The sequence below is a fragment of the Excalfactoria chinensis genome, chromosome 14, assembly GCF_039878825.1.
Source record: "Excalfactoria chinensis isolate bCotChi1 chromosome 14, bCotChi1.hap2, whole genome shotgun sequence".
Taxonomy (NCBI): Eukaryota; Metazoa; Chordata; class Aves; order Galliformes; family Phasianidae; genus Excalfactoria; species Excalfactoria chinensis.
In genome coordinates, this window is record NC_092838.1 from 12604718 (window position 1) to 12624506 (window position 19789).

Here is a 19789-nt window from a genome sequence, read left to right on the forward strand (position 1 = left end):
CTAAACATCAGCATCTTTAATTTTAAATGGATAGGTGTTTGCAAATTAGTGCAATAGTAAAGTGCAGAAAGTTTTCCATACTCCTCCTCTTCACTTTAGAATGGGGTAGCTAATAAGTTGTTCAAGTATACAAAAATATTCCATTTGATTTTCTAGATCATGGGGAAGAAGTCTTTATTTACAATGGATTTCAATAAAATCTGCATAAATACCTACTCAGTACGGCATCGTGACTCCACATAAGCAATCATTCTGTCCTGTTTTCACTATTGTGTTCTGTTGCTGCAGTATCAACATGATCAATCCTTTTTTCCTCTGTGGTAAGAGTTGTTGAAACTAATAAACTGCTGTCATCAGCAACTGTTTGCTCTGACTGAAGGGCTTCTTTAGATTCATCTTTGCTCTGTAGCTTTCCTTCCCTCGATGCCACCAGGATCCTTAGTAATGCATTCTCCTTAAGGAGGTTTTCTGATGCGTCAGCCAGTTCTTGAAGCTTTTCAGCCATTTCTAGTAATTCCTGATTCTTCTGATCGTATGTTGCCTGTAACTGCTGGCTGTGGAGCTGCAGAGTCTTGTGCTGCTTTTCCAGTGTGTGCTTCTGCTGCTGTAGTCGATGTTCTTCTCTCCTAGCTTCGGAAAGCTGTGCCTCAAGAGACTCGTGGGCTCGATGCAGGGCCCTGATTTCTGATCTTAATTTCTGAATTTCTTTCTCCAAGTGGGAGATGTGTCCTTGCTGTAAAACTGTCTCTTTATGGAGGCATTCTTTGGTGCAGGGCTCTGATGAAGAAAGACTTGAGTGATGTAAAATAAATTTAAGAAGATGAGGAAGGCTAATCGGAAAGTCTTCTGGAAACTTCACACTTTGATCCTTCCTGAAAAGACATATCAAGTTAGCAGAAGACATAAAGGTACTAAGTATCTGCTGCCCAACTCAAACATGGTATCTTGGCTAATAACAGTTAAGAGAAACCTAAATGTGTATAACGAAGATACAGCACGGAGTATTTCAGAAACTGTTTCTCCCGTATTCCAGTCCGTGTGCTACCAGTGTCTCTGCACTGGATCAGTATTTATCTGACAAGATCTTGTTGTTTTAAGAAACAGATTTTACTCTTAATCCACATTCAAGATATTTGTTTGAGGACCCTGCATGTAGTAGCACGACTATGGTTAGTTGAGTTGAAGGAAAACACTGAAGCACTCCAAATCCTATACGTGCTGTTAGCAGTTAAATCCAGCTCGGTACAACCGAGGTAACTACTCTGAGTCTGTACCTGTTCACCTAGCAATAGTAGCTTAACATGCTCCAGTAGCAGAAGGGCTAGCAGAAGAAGCAGGAAAATAGTTTGCTTTCAAACAGTAGCTGCTTGTCCGTCCCGCTTGCTGCTAAGAAGCCTTTCTACTGCTTCCTCATACTACTTTGTCTTTGTGGTGCTGAGGTAATCAAGGAAGCAAACTACTGATGACCAGTTAGTTGGTTTGGGGTTGTTTCTTTTTACTCCGGCATGTATAGCTCAACGTACAGCTGTAAATACTACCAATCCCACTTTACGACAAGGAGGTCCATCACTTCGTGTAACAGTGTATACTGTTACTCAACCACCTGACAAGAGTCCAAGCTGCTCCACTACCAGCTCCTCACAGCTACAAACCATTGAAAGACACCCACAACCTTCAACTGTCAAATACTGAGACATTCTCTGTCTTTGACCATGTGCATCTTCCAGCTGAATTATGTAAGTCAGGAAGAGAACACAGGATAAACCCGAAAGATTATCCAGGCTGGATGTGGCTTTGGGCAGCCTGGTCTGGTGGCTGGCAACCATGCACATAGCAGGGGGGTTGGAACGAGATGATCATTGTGGTCCTTTTCAACCCAGGCCATTCTATGATTCTATGATTATTCTGAAGCACAGCTAAGTCAGATGCAAGACAACGTCTAATGCTTCAAGTTCTGCAGCTGCTCTGCACAACCTGGCCCCCACACAACTCACATGTCCCTATGAGACAGTATGACTGTGCACTGGGGACAGGGGAGGTTTTCTAAGTTATCAAACATAGCTGCTTCAAAAATGTTTTTTGTGAAATCCAATTCATCACTGTCACAGGGGATGCAAACATGTTTGTTTGTTGAGAACTACTTATTGTAGAAAGATGACATCCTTTAATCAATAACTCAAGAACTGGGGCCAGATAAGGCTTGTGTTCATCAAAATTAAGCTATTTTTGGCAGACTAGGCAATGTGTTTTTTCTTCTCCTGCAGCCCTGGTGATCAGCCAAGTTAATTCTGTAATTAGCAGCATCAGTTTCTCAGCTGACAAGCAGCTTACATCCAAATTTAATGATTCATGACATTTTGGAAGATAGCCTGTGCTAAGACAAAATTGACATTACACAACAGTAATGTTTTACTATGTCATTATCCTTTTTTTTTTTTTTCTTTTTTTTTTTCCCTATATCAAAACCACAGCACACATCAGAAAAGCAAAAAGGCTATTTGCAATGAAAACCAAACCAAAGCAGTAGCAGCGTGAAGAAGAAAAAACTCAGCAGGCCACATAATCTGTAAAAACAGCCCCATGGCAAACGCATAAAGAGCTGCACAACCAGCCTTCACAGAAAGCACCTTTACATCTAAAATAGCATATAATCATTCTAGTGCTACTACATGTACTGTCAAAGCTAATTTTATTTATTTCCTAGATGTAGTAAAACACGCTAGAAAGGAAAAGCAGTAAAGAAATCTGCAGATACAGTTCCACTGTGAAACTACTTAAGAAACCACATGGCAAGTTACAGACCCAAACTCACTAAAAGCTGTGAAGTGAGCCTAGAGATGGTTTGTAAAACAGGCCAAGACAAAATAAGCATCTGTGACAAAACAAGAAGCATGGGACTATGTAGCAGCATCAGGCAGACAGAACCAGAGGAAGTTTCACCTACCACAAATCGTTTTACTGCTCCAAAACCTGCTTTACCAGTGCTTTAATATAATTCAAAGACCTTTTTGTGCTATTTCATCCTTGAGGCTCACACTAGCAGCATACTGAGACATATGGACCATAGAGTTATTATAGCTTAGTGAAAGTCAAAAAAAAAAAACAAAAACAGGAGGGAAAAGAATTGTATTACCTCTGATGAGGAAAGAATAAAATGGTCGGGAGGCGATCTGTCATAAATTCCCAAGGAAGATCATTTTGAGTGATATCAATTCTGTTAAGAAAACACACGCATGAAAAGTCACTTGAGGGATTACAAAAAGGGAAAATACAGACCCTTTAAGACTTACTTTTTCCTGAAGCTCTACATAGAAAAGAACATGAGTTTAATTAATGAAACAACTGGTCAATTGCTTGCTATGGTTTTATTTTGCTTTCTTCAGTCATTTCTGATTGTGAATTTTTACAATTCTACTAGAAAGAAAAGAAAAAGAAACCCAGAAGAGCACATAGTGGGTTTCAGGAACACTGAAACAGAAGTAATGGACCAAATGATAGAACTTCAAAGTCAGAAAGAGAATGGATGTAGATCTGAGAGCAGCATTTTATCTATGGGATTAAAGCAACACTTATAAACAAGTGCTAACTCTAGCTTTCAATTGTTTTTGCCCATATATCTGCTGCTGCTCCCTCAAGGAAATTCAGTCAGAATGAAGTAAGGACACGATGAGAGAAGAGTTGCATGCAATCGTGTATTGGAGAATACATCCATAAGAACATTTCAGTTGCACTAAAACCCTGACCATGTTTAACAATGTGTTAGACAACATATGTTATCATACCTATGAGTTATATAAATGCATGTATATGTATAATGTATATATATAATTCCTCAAAATACAGTACTGTAAGATTTCATTCTTCACTTCAAGTAATCAGAGGAAGTTAAAAATGCTTTTCTGCTGCCATCTGCCATATTGGTTCCCTTTCCAAAATCAGGTGCTCTGAGAATAATTGTTCTATTTGAAAATTCATTTTAACTGAACTGCAGAAACGCTGCAGTGAGACTGAAAAGTATCAAATTTAGGCAGAGGGAAGTAAGAGAATGGATTCAAAGAAAAATGAAACAGAAAGAAAGTAAATATTTTCTAGGCCAATTATCCCAATGAACTTGCATTATTCTAGAGAGGTTAAATTAGAATCTTTTTTTACCTTGCCACAGTGAAATGATCTGGAGGCAAAAGCCGAGCAAGCTGAATAAAGATATGATTAAGAGAAGCACAGAATCCACACCACTGTGCATAATAGAGCAGCAAGACATTCTGGAAAATAAATTGAAGAGTTTTATTACCTATTGTGATTAATCTGCACTAAAGAAGGACTAGTCTTCACAAAAGCTCAATTATTTAGCACTCTTAACATATGAAAATAAATTACATGCTAATGCTGACATGCTTTATTACAAGCTATTTACTGATGCCTTCTGTCTCCCAGGTTAACACAGACATTCTTGGGGAATCTCCTTTTTATAAGGAGAAAATGAGGAGAATTATTTAGTTTTCGCTAAATAAAAATGCATCCAATTTTCTTGCACTTCTTAGAATTCTTCTGCAGCCTTAAATTCCTGTGTTTAACAGTGACTGCACACCTCAGAGGTGGTGCTGGGGAAGATGTCTAACTTCCTGCTTTGGGCCTTTGGCCAGCAAAGGGCAGCTGGGATGCTGAAGCCAAGCACAGCACACGTACCCATCTGCTGCAGCCCTCACAGCCAACAGCCACTAATCCTGAATGCTTCTTAAAAAGAATAAAAATTAAGCGATTTGACTGCTCTTCGAGATGACCTATTACATACAACAGTTCCATGGCATGCAAATAGAAAGCTCGTGCCTTTCAGAATTTTGTGTGTGTGCCTTAAATCATACTTCTGGTTTAAAACTTTTTCTTCTATACTGTTTGCAAGTGCTTTTTAAAAAAAAAATTTAAACAACAATTAATACATAGAAAACAGAAGGTACTTATGTCCTTTAAGTAATGAAAGGCAGACATCACACCGCCTGTCAGCATTACCTCAGACTCTACATGTGCAGCATGTGCTGCTGCTGCTGCTGCAGAGTGCAGGCCAAGTCAAGGACTTCTTTACATCTCAAACACACAGGCAATGTAAAAGGACAGAACTTTGCCCAGTGTTAGAGCTGCTCTTCAGGAATCTGCAGCATTGACTTTTTCATTCTCTTACCAGAAAAAAGGCATTTTGCAGATACACTTAAAGTTACACTAAACTCGACTGCTTTTTTTTCTTTAGCAAACAAATATTCTGGCGTTCTTAATAAACACCACTTTATTTTACAAAGATGCATGTGGCTAAAAGAAGAATGAGAACTCTTCCCCAGAAGGTGAGCACTGACTTGCAGGAACTTTTTCCAGCAGCGAGGAGTACCTTTTCACTTGAAAACACGATGTGCTGGAAGGTGCTGGTGGTCACTTCAGCCATGACGCGCTCTGCAGGGACACGGGCTGAGGCGCCATCCACAAGATGCCTCTTCAAAGGACTGTAGACAATGCTGAAATTTTTTATGAAGTTCTCTGAAATGTAAATGATGCATAAAGTTACGTCTGGATTTTGGCAGGCAGTACTTTGCCATTCCCAGATGAATCTAAAACCAACACATCGTACACAGGCAGAAAACAGCAGATCAGGTCTATCTCTGACATACCAACAGCAGTATTTAATTTCATATTCGCTGCTCAGAATTCATGAAATTCTCACAGCAGATAGAAATACGCTTATTCCCCTTCAACATCTCTAAGTTTTGAGTATTTATGTATTATTAAGTAATAACTGAATAGGGAGGAGTAAGTAAAAATACTTTGCCCATGCCTGCATGTTTAGGAACTGCCTGTAAAAACTGAAATAACTGAAATCTGTTAAAGGTATTAAACACAAACCTATTTTAAAACACCAAAAGTTAGGCCACCTATAGGAATACAGTAAAATAAATAATAAAATAGAAAGCAAATCACATGTGAGCCTAACAACACATGTAGAAAAAAACAGTTCTGTAAGCTCAAGTAACTTAGATGAGAGATGCAGTGAGTGCTGCTCGGCACAGCAACCCTCATCCCACTCAGGAAATCCTGTGAACAGAGAATATTTATAGATGATGCTGAGGGCACACAGGGGAAGAAAATTTACTATCTTCTCATCCAGATCTTAATTACCCCCTGAGTGTCCACGTGTGGTCACTGATTTTTGTTTTTGGCATAATTTCTTCTCTCCAGAGTGTTGTGTGGGGCAGGGAGATGCAGATGGGATACAGGTGAGAACTGCAACGTAGCTCTTTGCTCTCCAGTTGTGCCTACTTACTTGTGCAGCTTAAACATCTATGGCAAACTGCAAATACAGTGTAATGATGTGACAACTACACTGATTGAACCTTCTGGAACAATTTACTTTGATGCTACATTCACCAGAACTTACTTCCATATCTACAGTCACTGCTAGCATTAAAAAACCCCGCAGTTTCCCCCAGCTGACCCAGCACACAGTCAGGGCAGGTAAATGCACAACAGGAGGCAGCTCACAGCCTGCTCCAGGAACTGCAGTAAGTCAGAGCAGTGATTGTGGTCATCTCTCCCCAAAGACAACTGGCTATTTTCTTCCCTCCTACCATTCAGCCAGGGAATTTAGTACTGACAAATCTGAACAAAAGCAACTCAAAGTTCTATCTGGAAAGCACACACGCCTTTCAAATTAAATTTAAAACAATTTCTAGATCAGAGGACAAAGGAAGGGCTGGTCTGCACAGGTAAGAGAGCAGTATCTCATGGAACGCTGGCAGCTTTCAGTATGTGGAACAGCTGAACACCAGCACTGCCATTAATACACAAATGTGTTTTACAGTATCACATCTGTTAGAGGTTCAGTGTTGTATTTTTTTCCACAAGCAAATCAGTTTTTACCACTTCCTTCAATGTTATCAGGCAGTCACCATTTACACACTGTGGCGTTTGCTTCAAGCAAATCATTCTGTTCTGTGCATTTTGGTTCTTTTACCATTTAGAAAAATATTCTACTAGTTGGTTACTACTAAATACATTAAATACAATAAATTAAGGTTTGTGACGTTGACTACAGTCTCACTTTTATAAGGAGTCCTTTTCAGAATGACATGAAGTTTTCCATTCTTTTTACTGATAAACCTTATTTTTCTTATTTAAAGCATTTCTAAATAGCAGATAGCATACCCAGGGCAGATCCTGTAAGTGACTGATTCTGATCAAGGACATAGTGCAGCTCTTCTTTCAGGTCAACAATGGCAGCAAATTCCTTAAGATGAGTCGACCTTGATGCTCCAAGTCTCTCTGCATATACCCAAAAAAGATTCGAATCCAGCAGATAGAGGTTCAAGGTTTTGTTGGTCCTGCAGCTCAGACCGGTAATGTTAGTGCCACTACTATGAAGGTCAGGGATAAAGCAGTTCCTATCCTCAATATGAGGAATAGAATTCTGGACTTCAGCATTATCTTTCTTCCCATGGGAAGAAAATGCAACTTTAGGGGTCTGAAAGATGGTCTTCTCAGAACTAATGAAACTTAAAAAATGTCTATCAACTGTTCTGCAACATGCAGTGTAATAGCTAAAGGGACTATAGAAACTTAGGAAATTGCTGCATTCAATGCTATTTGAAACAACGTGAAAAAAGGTGTGTTCCTGGAGGTAGAAAGAGTCCAAAGCTGTTTCTATCTCAAAGAAGTTGCAGTGTGGCACATTGACTTTATCTGGTTTGACACCAAGTGTCTGGTTGATGCAAAGCTCACACACATTGTGAGTTCTGGATATCGAGTGCCACTGCGGAAGCACCACCGTGTTACAGCATGGGTACTTGGTTATCAAAAGCGTTTCTGACAGTTTCATATGTGCATCTGGATCAGAGGAATCCGAAGCTGGTGAATCACTGTTCCCTAAGTGCTGAAGCTCTGGTTCAGCTGCCTGGCTTTTGTTACAGCTGTGGTATTCCAAGGCCACTTTGGTAATCTACAAGGAAAAGAGAAAAGCAAAGCGAGATTAACTGCATGTAGTTCACACAAAAGCAGTTATCTGTTGCAGGCGTAACAACCTCTGATACTGTTGATGGAATTTCACAAAGTTTAGCACTCTTCTATATCCCTAGGAAAGAATTACAGGAAGCTCTGACTTTGGAACAGAGCTCAGCATCTCAGTCTATAGGAATTAAATGCATAAAACTACAGAAATAAACTTTAAAATACTTTGAATCCACAATGTTGATCTGAAGGTTCTCTCTGTACCCTATTTATCACAGTTCAGTGACACTCCATTATATGGTTGAATCCCACTATGAGATGCATAAACCAGTATTGGCTCCTTAATTTCCTTTGTTTTCCAATATGAGGAGAAAATAAATAAAATCATTCCCAATGAAAAGAGAATAGAGGTTCTTCCTGCTTCACATAGCACACAAATTCTGTGAGCACAGCTAACAGTGCAGAAGTGACACCAGTGCTCTCCAGCCACGGCACACAAATGTAGCCATGCAGCATACTCCACACACACTGATGGGACTTACTGCAGTGGAAGCCTGCTGCTCTTTCAGCACTCATGTTCCTGTACTGAGTCACCAATTCATCTTTCATACCAAGGCGAAATGTACAGCAAAGTACGTGTAAAGAACAGATAAGTAAGGGAAAAGAAGGAAGCAGATTTCCCTTCCATCTCACCTATCAAATGAATTTATTTCACTTACTTCGTCTAAAAGAGGCTGAATTTCTGCCAAGGGGTTGTAAGGTACAAACATGAGGAGTGCTGGCCCTTTCTTCAGCTCATTGTTCAGAAGAAGGCTTTTTCCACCATGTGGTCTCAGCCAGCGGATGAGCAGCTCTCGATTTTCTAGAGCCCACTTGCACACATTCTCAGCTGTATAGTTCATGATGTCACTTGGATAGACCTTGAGAAGGGAAACAGTAATTGTTTGCTCTCATTTACTAAAACATACTGCTTATCGAACACAGTTCCCAACCACAGTGTTTTGTTACACTAATCCCTAAAACTCATTTTTAAATTAACAAAACTATTCAGAGAGCTTCAGCACTTCACACCTCCTTCCCCTTCTCATCAGATCACATCAACATTCACAGTCTTCCAGGCAACAAGTCTTCTGCCAGGAAAGCTTTTTCTTTCATCACACCCTTACGATCTCTGCTGTTTGCAGTCATACAAGGCATTATAAAGAGCACCATCTCTAAGTTGGTATCATCATGTGTTTGACTTACAGCATACTAGAGCAGTTTTTCTCACTACTAATTCAACACATTAACTCATCTTAAGTCAGTATTTTAAGACTCCAACATCAAGGCTGTATTTAAAATGGCTACACTGCTTTTTATTACTGAAACTACAGAAAAATTAAAAAGAGCGTGGCCAGCAGGTCGAGGGAGGTGATCCTCCCCCTCTACTCTGCCCTGGTGAGGCCTCATCTGGAATAGTGTCCAGTTCTGGGCTCCCCAGTACAAAAAAGACAGGGATCTCTTGGAAAGAGTCCAGCGGAGGGCCACAAAGATGGTGAAGGGCCTGGAGCATCTCCCCTATGAGGAGAGACTTAGGGAACTGGGTCTGTTTAGCCTTGAGAAAAGAAGGCTGAGAGGGGACTTGATCCAGGTTTATAAATACCTGAAGTGCGGGAGCCATAGTGGCGAGGCTGGTCTCTTTTCAGTAGTGCGTGGGGACAGGACTAGGGGAAATGGGCTGAAACTTCAGCATAGGAAGTTCCGCACGAATGTGTGCAAGAACTTCTTTACAGTGAGGGTGACAGAGCACTGGAACAGGCTGCCCAGGGAGGTGGTGGAGTCTCCTTCTCTGGAGATATTCAAGACCCGCCTGGACGCTGAGCTGTGTGACGTGTTGTAGGGAGCCTGCTTTGGCAGGGGGGTTGGACTCAATGAGCTCTAGAGGTCCCTTCCAACCCCTATAATTCTGTGATTTTGTGATTCTGTGAAAAATTGTTGAAAATTGGCTTACAGCTTCGAGCCTCATTTTCATGAATTAAGACAAGTTTATCCTGAACTGCCTGCAAAAATAACAGCAGCCTCATGTGTTTGCCACAACTTTTAGAAAAAAGTCACGTTTTCCCTGATCTCAATTGAATAAAATACTGCATGGATGATTACCTTCAGAGCTTCCAGCCACATCGTCAGTGTGGACAAATGAGGACTCCGTACACAAAAGCAATTCCAAAAGCATTTTCAGTCTTAGTATTCCAAAACCATGAACCACAGGTTTAAAGTTCTGATAAATTTTCAATTAAATTAATGTAACCACTTCTTGTAATCTCTTTATGATCATTTATGAGGTGTTTGGCCCTCTGGGGTTTTGTTTTGAAGGAGACAAACAATTTCCCATATTATTAATAAGACCTTCCCAAATTATTAAGATGATCCCAAGGGCCTCTGAAAACCTAAATCAATCTATTACAGAAGGCCAAATATGCTGCAAACTGAAAGCCTGCTGTCACACACTTCGGAGTACTAGGACAAGAGCTGAGCTGAGGTATATATATCTGTATCTATATATACTTTCATATGCTGAAATTCCAGGTATAAAAGTCTTTAAAATAAATCTCAGATACAGATGTTACACAGTCAAGAAAATAATTTAATTTCCCTCACGGATGGATGAGCTACAACTGCAAGTACTTCAGCCTGTGCTGGTGCACTGGTGCAGCTTCACATCACTGTGCTCTGGCACTTATTTCCCTACAAGCACAAGGGAAAAAGCCAACAAGCACAAGTTATACCTTTGACTCTCGCTAAAACAAGCCACAGAGTCGAGTTTGACGCTTCTCCTGAGGCCGTATCACCCACCTAGTTGAGACACTGCTTAAAGTTTAAGTCATTTAGAGCAGCTGCTGACTAGCAGAAAGAAAATGTGAATTGCTGTACAAATTACTGTATTACTGTACTTCTTAAATGCTCCTTGTTCTACCAGTTTGTGGAACACCCCTTTAATACACATTTCTCCACATGATGTTTGCACTGCAGCACAGTTTCACTCTCCAGGCACTGTCTCAGAATCACCACGACATAAATACGATACTCACAAGAGATGCGTTGATGTGTCTGTGCAAATACACACTGCCTGGATGCACCAACGAGATCTCCTCTGCCACATGTTTATCTGTGATCACTCCGAAGCGTATTGTTCCCAGGTAATCTTAAAGGGCAAATGTTCAGTTTTAAATAGAATTCTACATAATGATCTCCTCTCCTGACAGCCTTGGAAGAATACACATCTTATTTTTAAAATGCAACAACACCAGAACTGAAGACACCCAGGATTTCCCCTTTGTGTATCACGGAGAGCAGCTGTCCTGTACTCGAATTCCACAATGGCTGACCACAAAACATACCATAAACTTTTCATGTAAGTAAACTCTGCACAGTAATAAGATATAGTTTGGTAATTAGATGAACCTTAATAAACACTCAAATGGGATCCACTTTCAAATTACAAAATATTGCAAATGACTGAAGTCCATACACATACGTTGACCCTTTACATTTTGAAGATGAAGCTTTTACCTTTCTTTAATGAATGTAAAGCTGATGTAAAGAAGGTTGAATAACCGGGAGGCTGCGGTGAAGCATTGAACTCAAAATATCCCACAACTCCAGGCTGAAAGAGTAAGAATTAAAGTTAGCCGCGTGATCTGGAACTATACGAGAGATGAAAGCTGTTTGCCTACACTAAAATGTGATGTTTTAAAAGACAACAAAACAGTGCTTATTGAAGAACAGTCACTTTATGCTGTCAGAAAAGAATTAATATTAACAGACTGACCAGAAATCAGTTCTAAAGCTGTTATTTGAGAGCTACATAAAATGCAGGGAGGCTTTTAGGACTGCAGAGGTGCGAATGTGCAGCTGGCCATTGCCCACACTGGCTACTGTAGTTCTCTAAAAATTAATATTTGTTTTGAAATTATCGGTCAGTTCCTTCTGTATAATATAAATCATAATTGTTGCAATACTTCTTCAGAATGAAAATATAGTGCATAAATATTCTAATATATTCTTATATTCTATAATGTTATGCATTATGGTATATATATAGTATCTGGTATAATTTTTCAGCCTACATTCTCACCATTTACTACATTGCACATAATGAGCAACTGTGTGTGCAGCCACACATCCTGTGAGTCAATACTGGAACTGCTACACCGCCGTACTGCCCCACGTTAAAGCTACAGTCACTGCATGTTCTTCCCTTGTCTCACTTAGGAGTCAAGCGTGAGATCAGTTGCACAGGAACAAAGATACAAAAACAAATACAGAAAGATCCTCAGTTGCTGATCAGATGTGAAAAATGACTCATCCACAGGCAGGGCTGCTGGCACAGCCATGAGCACAGCTGGTTGCTGTGGGGCACACAGGGCACAACCTGCAGGCTGCTGCTCCAGAACATCACCAACATTTTGAGTGTAAATTCTGCAGAATGCAATTCATTTTTAAAAGTTATTATTAATCAGTTTTGTTTTTTTTTTAAAACCATTCCAATTGGTTTTGCAGGTCTTTGGCACTGAGAAAGTGATGGAATTTGGTTATTCTGTGCTGTTTCCCAGCTCCACCATCCCAGCGCATGCTGGAAGAGCACTGAATTCACAAAACAGGAGCACAGGGATGGCTGTGGGACAATATTCCAGACTCGGCGATCACCCTCCCCAACTTCATTTGGTATTTCAAAGGATGCTTTCATTATTTCAGCTTTACATATAAAAAAGCCCCATGAATATAGTTTCAAAACATGAACATATGATTTGCCTATTAATGCTATTAGTAAAAATAACTTGGAATGTTTCACCAATAAAATCATTCCCCTCTCCAGCCAGTGAGCTGCTCGTTCAGGCAGGAATTACCCTGCCTGACACTGAATGCTGCCCACAAGAGCCTTCCTCATAAAGGTTACTAATGAAATGCCCCAGGAAATTACCAACAATAAGAATGAGATATAGCAATTACTCAGACTTCTCCAATAACTGCTGCAAAGAAGAAAATAACAGTATAAATAAAGAAGAAGTGAAAATACCCAGAAATCTAATAACATTTATTCTTCAAGGAAGGACAACAGTTACCAAAAAAGACAGTCTTTACTTTTCTTCACTTTTCCTCCGTAACATCAAATTAATTAGGTAACAAACCAGCCCTTCCCAAGCACCCAAGTAAAGCCAACAAGGAGACACACACTGCTCCTCACATGGCTTCCCAGTTCCTGGCACCATTTCTAAATACCATCACTGCGCGAAGCAAACTGATGGCAACAAACAGCAACTGAAAGTCAGAAGAGACAGCAGAAGTGCCAAGAAGCCAAAGGGCAGATCTAGAAAGCGTTTCAAAGCCATTGAACAGGAGGCCCTGACTGCCGTCACCCACTAGTTGTGGCTGCAGATTTCCGAGCACTGACTGAAGCGGAAGGCGTCACCATGAGTGACTTTTAGAGGTTTCAATAATAAGAAAACTGGGTGGGCTTTGCAGCAGGTACACTTTGTGTACACACCTCATGCTCTATGTCTGATCTGCAACCTGGTTAAACAGTGTCCTTTTTGTGATCATCTGACAAGGAAGAAGTTCCTCCCTGTGACTGGGGCAGGTACAACAGGCAAGTGGCCAAAGTGCTGCATTCCTTCTTGAGATCCATGCAAACTGCCCCATTTTTCTGCCAGCTCTCCAGGTATCATAATGAGCAGCTCTGGGAGCCGGACCAACACAGGGGCTGCTAAGCAGGCGAGATTCAACTCTTGTAAGAGAGATCTCAGAATAGTTAAGAAGTTCCTAATCTTAGGACATAAGTGTGCTAAGAGGAGCTCAGACAGCACCAACTTCCATCTCCTCATAGCTACAGCAGAACTGCAGATTGCTCTCCGGATACCACTAAGATCTTCCTATACATCTTATTTTCTGTTTTCCAAACGGGATGTTTTTCTTTGCTCTCAAAAAATAAATGTAATTCTTAATTTAATTCAGCACTACTATCATTTCATGAATATACAAAAAAATCCAGTTACTGTCAGAAAAAGCAGATTCAGCTGCGGGTGATGAGCAGCACTGCAGTGCCTACAGCTCCAGTGCCACAGAGCCCTCCCATACCCAAATCTGGAGCCCAAGCAGCACCACTTTCCAAGGAGGCAAGCAGAACAACGAAGTTTTAGAGCGATAAAACTGAAACAGAAAAAGGACAGAATAGCTTTAAATTACAGCAAATATGTGCACCAGAAATAGACACAGAACTCACTACTGCCTCTCAGCCCTGGCTTACAATGCTGGGGATCTGAACAAATGCAGAGCTCTCAACAGACAAGCCCAGCCCGGCACCTGCACTGCCAGCTGCACACACTGCTAAACTAAAGAGGAGCCACTTGGCTCTGAGCCCTGCATGGCACCGTGCGCTCTGCCCATGCTGCAGAAGCGGCTCACAGCACAGGGCTGCTCACCAGGAAGTGAGTTGCAGTGCACCAGGGAGTGCAGTGCGACGATGGCATTTTTCATCACGTGCTGCAGAAATTGACAGTTATAAAGGGATTAAAAACAGTTCTGATTTCAATGCATGCTGCCCACTCAGAAGTAATTAATCCACCAGAACTGATCCCAACCTCAGCACCTCTGAGCACACAGGACTGGAAATGAGAGCAGCAGGTCACGAAGGAACAGCACACGGAGAGGTCAGGAGCCAACAGTTATTTCAGCTGATTTCACATTTGCTTTTACCCACCATTTATCTTAGTATAGAAAGATTTAACCCTCCTTTTAAATTAGAACAATTATTATATATTTCTTAGATGCTGCAAGATTTTGGGGAAAAGATTTCTCCTGTCTTTCTGGTTCGTTTCTCTTTTTCCCCCCATAAGGTAACAGCTCTGATTCTTGCCTCTACTAAAGTAGTACAAATTAACAGCATCAAAATTAAAATCATAACAGTTACTGCACAGAGAACCAGCGTTACGTGTTGTTTCATATATTTATGATTTAAGCACATTTACAGGGCACTGATTTCAAGACTCCGGAGAGCAACGAGCACCTGGGAGCAGATCAGATTAACTGTGAAACAAAACTCTTTCTGAACCACAGCAGTAAAGCTAGAGAAGAGAGACATGTACCTCATAATTTGAGAGGAAATCTAGTAATTTTGATCGAGACGAGATGTAGAGTAGTGGTGTCATCACCCGGCGAACAAACTTTTCAATATATACAGCACTCATTGGGCCTTTGTATTCAATTGGTCCAAAACTAGTACCAAAAAAAATAATAGAACATTAAGACTGAAATTCACAGTAGAGTCCCTGCTGGAGGTGACGGAGGTGGAGTTCTACAGACAGCAAGCTCAGCTCTTGGGATTGCTCTCTGTGCTCATTATCCATGGTGCCTGCAGTTGGCAGAGCTGCATTACATTGTCACAACAGCATCCCTGAGGCACAACACAGCATCCCCAGCCGAAATCACAGTGACAGCATGGTGTCTGTGTGCACATGTGATGTGTTGGTAGGGACAGAGGTGGAGACCACTTCTGAGTTTCATTAACAAAGTTGGTAAAAGCCAGGAATTAATTAAATATTCCTATCCATATAGTTTTGCTTTATCTACCTGAACTAAGTACACCACATAATAAAGATCTGAAAAACTCCTACTGTTTTCCCTTTCATTTTCAAATCTTTGGACTGAAAAGGTGCAAGAGTTCTTCACATGAACGTTTCCAAGTACCATTCAGTAAAGTGGGGACCAACCCTGCCATGCTGCTGATGGGCAGCCTTAGTGACCCTGCAGCTCCTCCCTGCAGCACTGACAACCAGCAGCATGCAGCTGAGAGCAGAGCGGGGCCATGTGGCTGAGGCTGCCGGACCTCCTCCTTCACCCCCAAGATCACAGAATGGTTGAGGTTGGAAGGGATCTTGAAGATCACCCAGCTCAACCCCCCCCTCATGCCACAGGCAGGGCTGCCCTATACCAGATCAGGCAGCTCAGGATCCCATCCAGCCCGGCCCCGAATGCATTCGGGGATGGGGTAGCCTGTGCCACAACCTCACCATCCTCCGAGTAAAGGATTTCCTCAGCACATATCCCCAAACCAAGTACAGTCTGCCTCTGCCATGGCAGAGCTGCAGAAATGCCACTGAGAAACTACAGTGCATCCAGCTCTGCTGTACCCAGTACTGGAAAAGCACTACTTTCTGCTCCACACAAAAAGAATGCATGCATACAAATACTAAAATAGCAAAGGTGAGACTGCAGAACACTACACAATGTTACTCAAACACCTGGGGCATAAGAAGGGAGCGTACAATTCAAATTTAGAAGAATGCCTTCACCGCACAGCTCCGTTTGAACACGCACCTAAATTCTATTCCTAAATGACTGCTGCCAAAAACTGGTACCAGTGAATAGAATCGACCTATAGAGCAAAAAGAAAACTAAAATGAAAACACAAATCTGAATAACGTGCATTTCATTGCAGAGAGAACTTCCATGCATGTGCAATACCAGCTTTCCTTAAGGACGAAAACCCAAGGAGCACAACATTTAACTGACAGGTACGGCCCTTCCCAGCAGCTCAGGAGCACACACGGTGAGCTTCACCCAGAATCCCCTCCTTTTCAGCTGCTTATTTTAACTGTAGACACGGAACTTTGAAAACATGTTTTTACAAAGGCTGCTCCAAAAGTAATGCCTCCTTTTTATTATGTTGGCTGATGACGTTACAGACAGATGTTGAAAGTGTTCTGTAGCTGAGAAATTGTTTTATCAAACAGTGCTGTTGTGCTCTTTGTAACTGCTGTAGTTTTCACGGAAATAAATAGGAGGCATTACTTTTGGAGCAACGCACAATACTTCTGCTTTGCAAAGTGCCAACAAGATAAACAGACTCTCCATACGAAGCCCTTACCTGCGGTGGTATAAATGTATCACAGGAAAATAAAAGAAATGCTTCTGCTTCCTACATTTCCCCTGGTTCCACCAGCAATTAATAGCAACAAACAGCACCTGCAAAGCACAGAAAAGTTCACAGCAAAGTACAGTACTGTAACTTCCTTTATCTGGTTTGTTTTCCTCCCCCAGTATATTCCACCTGTTATTTTCGACACCTTGTCAAAGCAGGATTTCATACCTCCTCCTCTGATTTCTGCTGGTTTCTTTCCTTCCTCCCCCACCCCCCGCTCTTTTATTTTTAAACCTTTTTGCTGTCATTTCTTCACACAGCAATATTTTATGGCTACTTTTCTTTCCGTTTTTAAGCTTCCCATCTAAATCCTGGGACTGGAGGCATACTTCCTGTAGTTTGTACCTGAAGGCACAGCAATAAATCTAGAAACACTTTACCAGATGGAAGCTGCAGAGCTCCCTATCCAGGATCAGAAATAACACACAGATGAGCAGGCATCAATGCGCTGCTCCATTCATTCTGATGCTGTGTACGTGAAATTAAAGACGATTGGCTGAATTACTGTACGGTACAAACATGCAGGTCTTCCTGCTTCCCATGGGATGACAGGAATCAGCCCCTCTTTGGAGACTAAAGATCTACCAGATCACGTGTAAGACTCCTATCTTCCCTTGTTACCTGGTCTGACAATCTGCTGGCCACATCTTCTATTTCTTCTCTCACTGCAACTGACTGGCCACACCACGGCGCGTAGAAGAAATACAGTGCAATCTCTGAGTCCTGACGAAGGTGATCTGCATAGTCTATTTGTCCCCGAAAAAGATCGATGACAGGAGATCTTGTGGAGAAAAAATTCACCGGAAGCTTTGCTGGCATTGTTACATCTTTTGCTCGGCTGTGGGAAGGAAATTAAGAGGGCTCACTGAGGCTGAGTAGCAGTGAAAGAAGCATGCCCAAAGCCTTGCATTAGGGCTAGTGAACGTCATACAGCGACAAAACTGCAAGAATTGACACAAATTATCAGAGTCAGTTTCAAGAAATACCATGAAAATCTACAGATCATCCTTTTAAACAAGTTTCAGAAAGTCATACTGTCATAACATGCATGCTGTTCATGGGCATATGAGTTCACACTCTTCTTGCTGGGTGCTGCAGAGCACAGAATTAGCAGGAAGAGTGATTCTTTGGATTTCCTCCCTGGCCTCATCCTCTTTTAACAGGTGTATTTCAGGTAACAGCACCCTGATAAAAGAAGAGACACTGGTCATACAGCTTTGTGATGCTTCCTGGAACTTGTGTTTGTTCGTAATTTGTACCTAACAGACAGTCTTCACTCCAGACCCAGAGCGTTTAACATACCGACTGCTTCCTCATCTTCACAGTTCATTAACTCTAGCACCCACAAAAGGAGTGCTCTCACACAGACTGCCCTAAAAGCAGTGTGTTCTACAGACCTCTGCCTCCATCCTTCCCCCATCAGAACGCCCAGCCCCAACAACTGAGGCTGCTTCTGAGGCACCATCAGAACCTCTCCTCAGACACAGCTGCCCACTCTCAGTACAGCCTGGTAGAAGGGCTGAGAGTGGACAGTTGGTCCCAGAGTTGGGTGAATGGGTGGGCAGACAGACGGAGGGTGCCTAGTGTGTTCAACTAAAAAACAGAAAATGTGGTTGTAAATTACAAGAAAACGGGTCAACAGAAGCCATGCCGTGAGAGGAACGACTCAGAGACTACAAGACAATCCTCATGTAGGAGAACCCTCAACAATTGACGCTGGGAGCTGCCAGGCGACAAAGCAGCAGCTCGCAGCCGATCCTCTGCGATCCCGCGCGGGGCGCTCACGCCGCACCCCAACAGCTGCCCTCAGCGGCCCCCCCTGCAGCTGCTCAACCCCGAGAGCGGCCCGCCCGCGAGCAGCGGAGCCCTCGTGTCCCGTGGAGCCCCGCGCCCCAAGCGCAGATGTTGTTAACGAGCGCGGTACGGCCTAAGGCCGACAGAACTCACCTCGACCACAACTTCCACCGCGGCACCCGGACTCCGCTCCGGGCTGCAGAGCCTCGCGGCCCCGCAGCAGCCGCTCTCCTCCGCCCGTCCCTTCGGCGGCCGGCGGCACCGTGGGCAGCGCGCGAGGCCTCGGCGTGAGTTCAGCTCGCGGCGGCCGGCAGCGGGCAGCCGCTCAGAGGGGAGGAAAAAGCCGCTCCCCGGCACGGCCGGTGACGGCCCGCGGCTTCGGATCGCCGTCTCCTCCGCCTCGCCCGCACGGCTCCGTGCGGCCCGGCCGGCTCCGGACCCCGCGGTTTCCACGGGGGTCGCTCCGTGGGCCACGCGCCCAGCATGCGCCACGCCGCAGCTTCGCGGCGCTCGACCATAGAGCGCGGGGAGGCGCACGGCTAGAGCGGCTCTCCGGGCCGCGCTCGGAAGGCCGCCCCGCTCCGCGCCCCGCGGCCCCGTTCCGCCCGCCCGCCCCGCGGCTCCATCCCGCCGCTCCTCCGCCGTTACCTGCAGGTGACTTTGAGGGCGACGACGAAAGCGCAGCCCAGCACGATGGCGGCTCCGCACAGCACCTCGGGTCGCCGCGCCATCTGGGCGGCGCGAGGCCGCAGTCGCGGGGCAGCCGCGGAGCCGGGCCCGGGGCCGCCGCATAACGACATCGCCGCTGGGCGCGGCGGGGAGGGCCGCGGGACACCGGGCCGCTCCCGCTCGCACACGTCTCCCTGCCGCCCGCCTGTCAGCCGCCCGGGGCGGGCCCGCCGCCCGCCAACCCAGCTCCGCCACGCAGCGCCGAGCCGAGCACGCGCGGGGGAGGCCGGGAGCGGGCCGGGCCGCCGTGGCCCTGAGGAGGAGCGCGCGGGAGCGGCTTCGCTCGGCGCTCGGTCGGCCCCCGGTCGCGGGGCCCACGGCGATGTC

General features: G+C 43.7%; 1 protein-coding gene across 3 annotated transcripts; it reads right to left on the bottom strand.

The window, feature by feature from the left end:
• Nucleotides 1-247: 247 nt before the first annotated feature.
• TXNDC11 (thioredoxin domain containing 11) lies at nucleotides 248-19656 on the bottom strand. 3 transcript variants are annotated; one of them, XM_072349320.1, is made up of 12 exons: nucleotides 19382-19656; nucleotides 17561-17777; nucleotides 16886-16983; nucleotides 15105-15234; nucleotides 11533-11626; nucleotides 11052-11164; nucleotides 8703-8903; nucleotides 7186-7975; nucleotides 5378-5523; nucleotides 4153-4262; nucleotides 3134-3214; nucleotides 248-872 (listed from the first exon to the last, which is right to left on the bottom strand). In XM_072349320.1, the coding sequence occupies exons 1-12, from the start codon at nucleotides 19531-19533 to the stop codon at nucleotides 248-250; spliced, it is 2757 nt and encodes a 918-aa protein (XP_072205421.1). In that variant the 5' UTR covers nucleotides 19534-19656. The 3 variants fall into 3 exon arrangements, with proteins under 3 accessions (XP_072205421.1, XP_072205422.1, XP_072205424.1); XM_072349321.1 differs by lacking the exon at nucleotides 19382-19656 and adding an exon at nucleotides 18887-19184; XM_072349323.1 differs by lacking the exon at nucleotides 15105-15234 and having other exon boundaries at nucleotides 19382-19487.
• Between the last annotated feature and the right edge of the window lie 133 nt (nucleotides 19657-19789).

Excerpts from the sequence above, each read along its gene's own strand:
- TXNDC11 (XM_072349320.1), bottom strand. The coding sequence starts at position 19,533 with ATGTCGTTATGCGGCGGCCCCGGGCCCGGCTCCGCGGCTGCCCCGCGA. Across the intron at positions 11,165-11,532 it reads TTTACATTCATTAAAGAAAG|ATTACCTGGGAACAATACGC; the intron begins GTAAAAGCTTCA and ends TTGCCCTTTAAG. Across the intron at positions 4,263-5,377 it reads TCGTGTTTTCAAGTGAAAAG|AATGTCTTGCTGCTCTATTA; the intron begins GTACTCCTCGCT and ends TTTATTTTCCAG.